At 34.1% G+C, this 12,475-nt stretch overlaps 1 protein-coding gene across 1 annotated transcript in view; it reads right to left on the bottom strand.

The window, feature by feature from the left end:
• Positions 1-12,475, bottom strand: part of ptprn2 (protein tyrosine phosphatase receptor type N2) — a 321,077-nt gene that overhangs the window by 127,076 nt on the left and 181,526 nt on the right. Inside the window, exon 12 of the mRNA XM_088919449.1 lies at positions 5,979-6,043. Coding sequence (XP_088775575.1) covers positions 5,979-6,043 — 65 coding nt within the window. The remainder of the gene's footprint in view (positions 1-5,978; positions 6,044-12,475) is intronic.

Raw genomic sequence — 12,475 nt, 5'->3', positions numbered from 1 at the left:
AGATTTTGATCAATGTTTGCGATCGGCATTACATTGAATCATTGTAATAACACACGCACTACGGGTAAGAATCATGACTAATGTCAATTTGAATCCAAAATATTTAAAATATTTAAAAAATAATTTTTAAAAATGCTCGGATTTTGCTTTCCACAGTTAAGCCTTTAAAATAATGCAATTGCCTTCAGACCACTGGAAACAACCACATTGTCAGGGCAATGCTATTAAAATGTTCATCTATAGGAAAATATGGAACAATTTAATTGAAAAAACAATCCAGATCAATTTGTTGGCTTAAAAATGCCTTGCAATTTCACCCAAGACACTCGTATTTTCCCCAGCGCTTCTTGTGGAGATGTATGATTGGGACTAATTACCAACAAAAGGATTAACTTGGGAAGTTACAACACAAGGTTGGACTGTCTGGGTCAGAAAAACCTCAGTGGAATGGAAAACACATAAATGGGAGATTGACTAAATAAAGTGACCTAGCCATCTTGCTGGTTGTCATCAAGAAAAGCAGTATCAGATCATGGGAGCAACATTTGATGTACTGGACACCTCCAGAGTCATCCCAGCATGCCTCTGGCCACAGGACTCAGTGATTCTAATTTCCATATCAAACCCAATTTGTATGAAATGTCTTTGGTTTAAAAGAAGTCAGAGCATCAATACCCCTTGATTAGATTTCCATCTCCAAGCAGACAAATATGAATATTTATTACCATTAATGCAGATTTTCCTCTTTTCATCATTCCGATCTTGAATATTATCTTCCACTAATTTTTTTTTCAATGAAAATTTAGGGAACATAACATTTGCCCATAAACTGACAGTGCTTCAGATAATCCTTTTATTGTTCTATTCAAATGACAGCTTCCGTTCATTCATGTGTTAAAGAGGGTTTAAATATTGTTGTTTTCTTTCCGTCATTATAATCTAAGAAGGACGAGAAATTAAAGCAGAAGACTACATATGAGCCTGTCATTGTTAACAGGAATACATGTTGCATTTATTTCACCACTTCAACCATTGATGCAGGTTATATAATGAAAACATCAAAAGCAAACTCCAAACGCTACTGGATTACATTCTTTAAGGAATCTTCAGTGCAAACCATTAAACAAGATTAAAGAGAGAAACCATAATGTTAGGTAGCGCAGGAGATGGAGTTAGAATGGTTTCTAAGGAAATATGCTTGCTTAGCTAAAATCAGAGCAGTGGAGTGGGACAACCATGCTTAGATGTCTCATATTTGCTGAAAACAGTTCAAATTAATACAGTAAAAAGTAAATATCCACTCCTTTTGCCAATTGATTAATTTTTTGCTGTATTTCTACAGCAAAAAAAATAAAACAAGTAGTCTTGCTCTACACATATTACCTTCTCGTTCAAAATCTGCCTTGAATGACACCGAATATTTGCCAATACGTACAGTGACAGAATGGACTAAAGAAGATTTGTGGGAAGGTTTGGCAAACTAAGGAGGGAAAAAAATAAGTAGTCAAGAACAAATCTAATATCACCGCCTCTAATCTCAAATACACTCTTAAATAAAAGAAGTGAATAAGAATTAATTCATTAGCCTTTTGTGGTCTGTACAAATAATATATTTCAATTTTGAGTAGAACACAGTTTTTTGGAATCAAGCACACCTACAGTAGTTCTTCCTTACTTTTTCTCTTCAAGAAATTATTTTGCTAAAAATCTGGATATTTGTATTTCTGTACAAAATTTCAGAGAAATTCAACTTGTTTGTAATTCTCTTCCCGTCAGCACTAAAATTGCTAATAGAGACTAATTCGATATTTGATTGGGCAGTTACAGTACATCCAGAATTTACTGCCATAATAGCTAAGCCGTTACGCCTTTTTAAAAGGAGACATTTCAAAATTTCTTCACAGTGACATATAAGAATGTAGCTTATTCTTAAATGGATATTTTAAGGCTCTTTTTCATTACTTTGTGAAATCATATATTTAAAAGTATGTTAAGTATCTTAAGTGTGTTAATATTAGACAATATGTGTTATATTTAGACAAACATGGTTATCTTAGATGCAAAATGATAAAAATGTTTAACAATATTCCTCGTGTACCATATTGCTTAATTAATCATTTACATTAGTCATAATTGGAGAAAATGTGCACATTTTCTATTTGCAGACTTTCACAGTCACATCTTGGCAGTTGGTGCAGAGCTTGTTTCTCTCTAAGACTGCCAATTTGATTGACAGTCTGTATTTGGCATGTGGTCTTTCAGCCAGACTGACTATTGAATCAATAACAGAGAAGAGGCTCAACAGTCTATTTAGGGAAAAATAGCACGGAAACCTAATTTTCTTTGCTGTTGTGAATAATTGTGCCCAAAAAAGAAAAAAAAAACAAGATTACATTATCAACCTGAGATAGATTTTTTTTTATTTGGTTAGCTGGGATCAATGCAATGAGACACTGGCCTTTGTTTTGTTTTTGAATGGCTATCAAAATGAAAAAAAATGAGCTTGACTAACTGAAAAGCATTTTGAATGGGCTTTTCAAACAATTCTTTAAGCCTCTAATCCTTTAATATAAAGTATTTTGCCACACAAGAGTAGGAAAAACCTGAACTTGAAAACTTGGTTGGTTTGAGTCTTGACTATGCACAATATAGATTAGGACATTACCTTAGGATGCACAGGGAAATGTACTATACAAAACATTTTGTGGCCAAAGACTGGAAGGAGTTGTTGAATGAGGGGTAGTTAAAACTGACTAAAAGATTTGAGTCCTGCAGCTAAAGCAATCAGATTCACTGAGGAATATAACTCGTTTATAGAGGACAGATGTAAAACTTGAGATTCCTTTCACATGTACCTTTATCACATGTTGGATACAGCAAAGAAATCAAACCTGGTTAAGACTTTTGCAAAAAAAGTAATCTTCTTACTATTATTTTTTAATATTGTATATGATAAATGATATGAGAAAATGGGGAATAAACCACGAGTACTTCTATCCTTTTCTACATCCTCTGTCTATAGTATAAATACCTCTTGCTGTTTTACTTGTTGTGTTTCTGTTGCTTATATTGATCCCTCCAGATTAGAGGGATGGTGTTGCCCTCATTCTCTACAATTTTTATTCTCTTTCTTTTCATGCTTTTGTCTTTTGTCTTAAACAGCTTGTTTCTCCACAACTGTACTTCCTCCTCTCTCAAAAAGCTTGCTTCCCCATAACTCTACAGCCTGTTATCTCCATTAGCTTGTTGCCCCTCAACTCTAACCCCTCCTATTTAAAACAGCTTGTTTCACCACAACTCTACCCACTCCTATCTCAAACAGCTCGTCTCCCCTCAACTAGGCCAACTCCTATCTCAAAGCCCTTGTTTCACCTCAACTAGACCCACTCCTATCTCAAACAGCTTGTTTCCAGCAGCCATATCACTCTGCAACTCAGAACTGGCAACCCACTGAAGCTAAGCAGTTGTGAGCCTGGTCAGTACCTGGGTGGGAGTCCTCCTGGGAATAACTAAGGTTGCTGCTGGAAGAGGTGTGAGTGGGGCCAGCAGGGGGCGCTCACTCTGCGGTCCGTGTGGGTTCTAATGCCCCAGTATAGTGACGGGGAGACTATACTGTAAACAGGCGCCGTCCTTCGGATGAGACATAAAACCGAGGTCCTGACTCTCTGTGGTCATTAAAAATCCCAGGGTATTTCTCAAAAAGAGTAGGGGTGTAACCCCGGCGTCCTGGCCAAATTTCCCATTGGCCCTTACCAATCATGGCCTCATAATAATCCCCATCTTAAACTGGCTTCATTACTCTGCTCTCCTCCCCACTGATAGCTGATGTGTGGGGAGCATTCTGGCGCACTATGGCTGCCGTCACATCATCCAAGGGAAATGCATTCCCATTGCATTCCCATGCATTCACATTGGCAGTGGTAGAGGGGAGTCCTCATTACCTGTAAAGTGCTTTGAGTGGAGTGTCCAGAAAAGCGCTATATAAGTGTAAGCAATTATTATTATTATTATTATTAACTCTACCTCCTCCTATCTCAAACCCCTTGATTCCCTTTTATCCGCTCTACACTTCTTCTGCTGCTTTAGTTGCTCTTTCTCTTCACTTCCCCGTGAAGCAACAGACATCTAGAGAAATCAAGGCTGCTCCTGATTGGACATATATGGCTACAGTCTGGTGCCCCTCAATGTCCAACTTGTTTACTTAACACCTGCATTATGTTTTTGGTTACAATGTATAAACTGTAATCACCTTTGCAGGTGAATCATTCTTCTTACTATGAGAAATCATATATCTCTAGCAACTTTTTGTTCAGTTCAAATATGTTTGCTTTTCTGCTTTTATAATAATATACTCATATGTAATATCATCATCATTGCTTTCAATACCTGATTATCCAATTCAGGTAGTTAAATATAAGATATAATATATAATGCTGTATTTTGCATTCTTTTTTAGAATATAATTATTGATAAATTCCCATTATACTACTCCACCTGGGGTAATTTATATACCACATCAATTGTGGAGTAAGATTCTTGAATATTGCACTTTCAGTCAAGACATCTGTTAATAATATCACACATTGTACGGTACATAATCTCAATAGCATATACTGGAATACTACACTGGAATTATGGACATTGATTGTAAAATCTTAAATACTTTCCAGTGACAGCTCTGAACTAATTAAATCAGAAATGATCACTCATTTGTAATCATAGGAGATCGAAAGAATATGGTCAATCTGAAAACCATCAAGAATTATCTATGCGGGCTTTACTTTTGATTTTTCCCTGCCTCACTGCATTTAATATAAATGATTAGATCTAGGATTGTTAAACGTCTCATTTAATCCTGTGATACATACTAAAGAAAGAAAGGGTAAACCACATTTTCTTTTAAAAACAGTTTTCATTTTAGTTTATTTTATATTTACCTAGCCCTAACAGATTCAATCCACAGGTGAGAAAAAACAATAAAATTAATTTTAAAGACCAGTCACAACTAAAAATAAAAACCTCCAGAATGTCACTTGGTAAACCTTAGACAAAATCCCATCTTATGTACCACCTGTTAAACGTTTCATAATGTTTCCAATGAACAGATTGCAGTAAGTGGTGAAACTGTAATATGCAGTAATGAAAAAACACAATGTAAAATGTCTCTCCCAGCACCTGAGGAGACTGAGATCTGTAATGCAAATAATGTCTGTTTTATTGTTAAATTAACCACCACAAAGCGAATCCAGTTTAAAGAAAAAGCTGAGTCATCCAGTTAATATTTATGAACCAATCCAAAATGGTCTCTAAAATGCTTTCAAAATTTCCCAAAACAAAGTAAAAAAATTAAAGGCATCATCCAACCTTAATACCTCAGCGATTTCTCCTTTATCTGTAAGGTAAATGCGTGATTCAGGGACACAAACATCATTACTTTGTTAATTCAAGGTTAGGGAGCTATTTCATCTTTCTCCACTTTTGACAGAGTAATGCTGCCTTGCTCTTAAATTTTCTTAGCTAGTTTATCACCTTAACAGAGGACTTTTATCTTTGTAATGACTAACATTCTCCTGAAAATTTCTGAAAGTAATAGAGGGGCACAGTCCGTGGCTATTGCAATCATCTCAATTTTAGCAAGCATATAGACCCATTTCCCAGCAAAACAATCCTGCAACATGTCTCCTTCTGCTTTGAGGAATCTCTACAAGCCCTGTCTCACCCTTTTCAATAAACTTCAAGAAGCTGCTTGCCAAAGTCATACAAGGAGACTGTTACACTGCTTTTGGGGTTTGTTTTAGTTGAAAATGCTTTGAGAGGTTCAATTAAAAGCATATTATTATTTTTAAAATAAGCGTGTCATTAAAAAACAATCATTTTACTGGGAAAAAAAATAATTCTGCTGTTCTAAAAAACACCTCTTTTAATTTTAAGGTTAAGCTAGAGACTCTTGAAACCAGGAAATGTTTTTCTTAACTTACATCACCATGTCCAGCTTGAAGAATTTTCACTCCTGCCTCCTTTTCCAGACTGATTTTCTGTTTGACTGTAAAACACAAACGATACAAACAATGAGAGCAGTGAGGAATAATGCACTACTTTAAAGTAATTCATATTTCAGAAGATCATTGGAATTCAGTTTTAAGGGACAGCAGCCAGAGTTATGCTAATTACTTCCATCGATCTTTACATTTTCACTAAGAAAATATTTTTTTATGATTCAGATATTGCGAGATACAGTATACTGTACCATAAAATCATAAGAATATTATAATCAACCAGCAAAAAAATCTTAAAAAAACAAACTGACATTTTTCTGTATGTTCAAATACAGTATATTTAAATATAGATATATACAATATATTATATCTTTTTCTTTCGATTTTACAAATAAAAGGCAGATTTGTGAAAACTAAATGACATACTGTACTGTGAGTATTGTGCCACATGAAACAAGGCAAACAGTGGCTGTCATAATTTAATGAGCATTTGGATCAGCCCTCACATATAAACTGAAGCCACATGGTCACCATACCAGCAAAAATAAACTTGAAATTTCAAATTGCTATTATTGCTAAACAGATCTGAAATCAATTACTATGTTTAAGAAGTACAGGTTATAAAGTGCACTTCTCTTATACACACACATTAAGAAAAGGGCATTCAATTTGCTGTAAAACTCACACAGAGACATACTGCATGTTAATAAAACAGCCAATTTGTCACATAAGATGAATGAATGAATGTAAGAACATGAAAATATCATTCCTCCATTTGCAAGCAGAGTAAGAAAAACAAACACAAAAGTGATGTCTGAACAGCTACAGTATGAACATTTCGGCAGCTGTTCCTTATCAGAAATTTCTGAAAAATATCTAATAATAACATTTAATATACTGTATAATCAGTTCATTGATTCTCACAGTACAATAAAAAAGAGGTTTGATTTCCCAAATATTGAAATTACATTACACTTTTTTCTGCATACATACATATCATCTGGTATTTGGAGAAAAACATTTTAATTATAAAATGAAATAATGTAAGTATTCATGGTTTAGTCGATGCAAAGGCACAACGGATTTTTTTAAAGAATGCATAAAATCATTTTTTTTTGTTTCCATGTGAATGCGTCAAAGTGGTTAAAAAAAACACATCCCTTAAAACATATTCCCCAGATGAAGGATATGCAAATTACCTGAAAGAGCTGAACCCTATAATGTACTCAAAAATCTGCAATAGCCTATTTAATTAGTATTTTAATTTATCAGAATAATTCTTTGCACTTGACAATTTATGCAGTATTCCATATAATTAAGCACGTAGGTTCGGAGGAATAATGTGGTTGCAGCTCTTCATCTGGGTTATTTTAACCTAAAAGGATCCATGGCTGTCTCTTCTGTGATCAAAATAACAATAGGAATGTCTTAATGGTTTTGTCAGAAAGCATCTAAGAATCCCCCTACGATGTACTGTAATATGATGAGGCTCCAAGGCAACTGATTATCCAAACTGACCAAGCACTGGGATAAGTCGAAATGGAAAACAGATATCCATTATTCTCACAGAGATAATGCATTCACTGTGCACACATGCTTATAGTGTATAATAGATATATGATGTTTAAATACATGGAATCCTCATACAATGCTAACTATTGCAGAAAAAAGAGAATTTATAACAAATTTCAAATGACTTTTTTTCTTTATATTATCCATTATAACATTCGTATGTTGAAATACAAATTCAGATAGAATGCAACATCATGCAAAACTACTGTATATTAATGTACTGTATATCTTTCAGTCACCGGATTTTATAAAGTTAAAGTATTTGAAACAGATACAGTAAATTCTGTTTTAAGTCAAAGTGAGGGATTCACTCGTATGCTAATACCGCAAACAAAAATGTTTCTCTTGTGACTTAAAAATTAAAGGTCAACACGCTATACTGCTGGAAAATTAAATGTTTTTTCGATAAAATTGATGCATTATAATTTGTGAATACTGCACAAAAGGTAAATTTTTTAGTGTTATTTATTTACATTATCTAATATGAAACCTTTATTTTTTTCTCAAACTAAGAAATACAGAAAACCACTCAAATCTTTTTTTTGCAAATTCTGTACCACCTTTTCTGTCATCCCAAAATCCAGAGGAAATTCCAAATCTCCATTTAAATTAAAAAAAGCATACTGTACAAGCACTTTTAATTACCCATGAATAGTTAATAACCAATTAAGCAAAGAAAATGTAAATAAAAACTGCAAAAAAAAGTACATTATTATAATAAATGTCCAGTGTTACTTATTGTATATTTTTAAAGCTTTAGGAGCAAAGTATTGCTTTCTTGTTGCAAACATGAGTGCATATTGTAATCAACACTTGGACAGTTTGTTGTCCCTACTATCTGCTTGCTGATAATAAGCTACTGAACCAGATGAGTATTTAGACAAATGAGGTTTCATACAAATAAAACTCCAGGTGAAAATAATGTGTTACCTTATTCTCAGGAACTCAGTTACATCTAAATTACAATTTGACACACGCTAAGAGTAAAGAGGATTTTGTAAGCAGCATTCCCCCACCCCATATTGTGTATTGTGACTGACAAATGATGAGTTTTCATCTTACTGCAGTTTTTATTTTCCTGTATCTTAGTTCGCTTCCTTTCTTCTTTCTTTAGAGACTCAGTTCATCACTTGCCAAAAAATTTTAAAACCTCTCATTTCTTGTACACAACGTGCAAACATTTGTCCATGACTATGTATCCTCCTACGCACAGAAAAAAAAATAGCACAGCTTCTAAACAGTATTTATCTGGGTTGACGGTGAATAATCTGTAGGTGCAGACAGCACCAGCTGTAGCAGAGAAGGTTAGGAGAGATTCATTGTGAAGGTTAAGAGCACCCCCTCCACCAGTGACCCCTGAAGCCACCACCAAAGAGTCAGAGTGGGATTTAAATGACGTCTTCATAGACTCAGGAGTCTCTCTCTTTATCTGGGCTGTACTGCCTAAGCAGCTGGGCCTCAAATCAAATAGAAAAAAAAGCCAGATTACACGAGTGAAAAATAAATAAATGTATTGTAAAATCATACAGTACGCAAAGTGAAAACTGCTCACAATTTCATACAGTACATGAAAAAACAAGGCTTTCACTGCTATTTTACTTCTGTCACTTTAGAAACTTTCTAAAGTGCCAGGTCGGAAAGCAGTATGAAGAAGTGGGCATCACATCCGGCAATTTGAATGAAATCACTGAATTTTGAGTAAAAGTGCAGTTTCAAACTGGTACGCATTAATGCATGTTCTTGCCATTCCTTTGCATTTCAACCTTTAAATCACATTTCGTCGCAACAAAACTCGCCGTGGCTTTGCAAGGAAACGACAAAGGCCGTAATTAGGCCCTGTTGGAAGCAAGCAAGTCAATTAAAAGGTCAGAAGCAGTGTTTTGTCTTAATGAGGAGAGCTTTGAGAACCATACAGTGAAACTTAAGACTAGAGATCCTGCCTGCATGCACCCACACACAATTTCCTACTGGTGTATGGCTTCAAACCTCTGTGAACCATACTGTATCTCTGGACTCTCTTGATAAATTTGAACTCTTGATACATTTGAACTTGATTTCAACTAAATGTCATGCCCAAGACAACAATTCACTCTCAAATGAATACTTACTCAGGTTCAAAGCACTCTGTCTGAATTCTGCACATCAGTCTACAGCTCAGTACTTTGGAATTTTAAATAATTCACAGCATCTCTAATTCCTTTCATATACATTTTTCATATACATATATATATGAGCCTTCAATCAGTCTTATCATTGACAATTCACAGAGGACGTTAAATTATATAAAATACAGAATTGTTCGGCCAATTTTTCCAAACTGAAATTCTTAAAAAGGGTCCTTAGAAAAGGTATTTTGCTTCATTTGTCTGCAATTTTTACTGTTGTTCCCATTCCCTACATCTTTTACGACATCTACATTATTTTAATGTTTTTTGTCATTTTCTTGTATTTCTGTTCTTCTGAAATAATATTTAAACCTTTTTTAAATGAACATTTGATATCACTATTGTACTTCTTATAATGTACTTTATTTTTTAAGTGATTACTGACTAGTGATAATGCAATGCAATAAAGCTCAATTTGAGAAATAAACACCCTGAAGTCTCAAATGCAAAATATCCTTTTTTAAACCTGAAGAAAGATCATCATTTTGAAAGGTTTTACTGACGGAAGTTAACAACCTTATTATTTTAATGAATTTATCAAAAAAGAATCTTTAGAAAACAGTAAAACACCTCCAAGTGCAATCCAGTTTCTTCTGACAAATTGTGCAGGTGTAATCAGATTACTTGATCATGCTGCTAACGATCCTGAGAAAATGAAAATATATCACAACATGATTTGTTTTCCTGGTATCACTTGAAAATGTACTGTATAAAACTATATCCCCTTGCAGATAATGTACTGTAGATTTGTTTTTTGAGGAAGAAGTACAAAGTAATGTCAAAGCAAATGGTAGGAATAAATAGAAAAAAAGCCAGGGGAGTGTTAAAAAGATCCAATAAGCATCGTTCTTTGCTATCACCACTTTTTTTGTAATAAAAATGGGTCCAGCATACAGTAATATTCATGACAGGCTGCGTAAATGCTGATGTCAAAACCAATTTTGAAGTCATTTTTCAAATGATTTTAATTAGATATTGTTTCGGTCTCACTTGCATTAATTTAATTTCTGATATCAACATTTCAGCATTCAATCTGTTCAAATGATTTTTTCACACTGTCTTATTGCCTCTAGTAATTTAAACTGCAATATGAAGCATGGACAATATGAGTCTTACAGCCTCACAAAGACTGTGCAATATCCAATAAAATTAAAAGCAGGGGGTGGAATAGTGTCGGAGGACACCTGGGGCACCGACCTATTCCTCTTTGTAGAAACGGAAAAAAACGCAGTTTGTCATATGTTGTCAACTACATTACACCAAAAAGAGTAACCGTATCAAGAATTTTTCTATCCATATTAGCTTTTAGCCCTGAACTCATCCACCCCATCTCTAATAAAGGGAACATTTAACTACCTGTACACGAGCACAGGAAACATTATTGAAAATACAAATTGGGGCTGAGGGCAGGAGACTAAACATATTTATCTTGGGACAATTTGGCAATTTACATGAAATTGACATGAAATAGAAAATTAATAATATACACAAATAAATATAGTTCTGTTCCAATTTGGATTTCTTGCCTAGGGAAAATACTGATCACATCCCAACCAAAAATATAGTTGCAAAAGTTCAGCCTGGTTTTGTCTTCACCATAAAGTATTTGGTGACTTATACGAAATGATTTCTCTGTTGGCTTCTGTCTCTAAGCAACAAATAAAAAAACATCTTTTATCACGGGTCAGTATTTTCTCTGCATTGTTTTTCCTGAACTGTGAACAAACAAAAAATAAAAGCATAATACAACATATTATTAATCAGCCTTTGCTTAAAATTACAAAGCACAAAATGGTAGACCCCAGCCTGTGATTTATAAGTGCTTTACTATTTCATCAGTTGCTCAATTGATTAATGAATCTCTGCAGGTAATTTTTACGTTGTTGTATTTGTTATTGAAGAGGTCCAGATATCGAAGCTCTAAGCACATTTAAGACGCTGATTATTTATGTAATCAAGAAAGAAATCCAAGACTTGACAGCTCTTCTGGCTTGGGAGAAAATGATATTTTATCCCATCGAGTAGCTAAATGTATTCTAAATCTGAAGGTAAAGATAAATTGACCCAAATTTAAAAATAATGGAAATATACATACATTTGAATAAAAGACTACTAATATTTTTTTACAAATATACTAAACACAAATCAAACTCCTGTATTGATCTTTTTGAATTTCTGCAATAAAAGCTGAGTTTTTGGTATTCTGAAAATAATTTACAGAATAATGTGCAGAACATAACTTAGAAATTTTTTTGCTTCTCTGACTGCTAAACTGTATGGAAAAAGTGTCCCGATTTCAAATCATAACTTCTCCATCATGTGATACATGATATTATTTTTCTAACTCGGCTTGCGTACATTAAAAATACTGCTTCAGATAGTCTTTAAAAATTTCTTGTTAACACAAATCCGAGATTTGATTGAGTTAGGAAGATGTGCTCGACAGAGACAAGTGGAGAAGAGCAACCAAAGCAGCTGACCCCAGGACAGTCTGGGACTAAGGTTGTGAAAAAGAAGAAGAAGAAGAAGACAAATCCAAGATTTCTTTGGAATTGTTCTTAACTCAGTGAAGGAGAGCATGTGAACTTTCTTTTATCTTATTTAGCACAAAATAAATCAAATCAGAGAATTACACTCATTTCAGGCCAGTACATTATGAGTGCCTGTGTCTGATTACATGTAGCAACTGAGCTGTGGTCATCGATCATATTCCAGAACAAACTTATCAAAACTAATGCACTT

The sequence above is a fragment of the Atractosteus spatula genome, chromosome 6, assembly GCF_055471065.1.
Source record: "Atractosteus spatula isolate fAtrSpa1 chromosome 6, fAtrSpa1.hap1, whole genome shotgun sequence".
Lineage (NCBI taxonomy): Eukaryota > Metazoa > Chordata > Actinopteri > Semionotiformes > Lepisosteidae > Atractosteus > Atractosteus spatula.
Note: the sequence above shows the minus strand (reverse complement) of the source record. Positions and strands in the feature narration are given on the sequence as shown.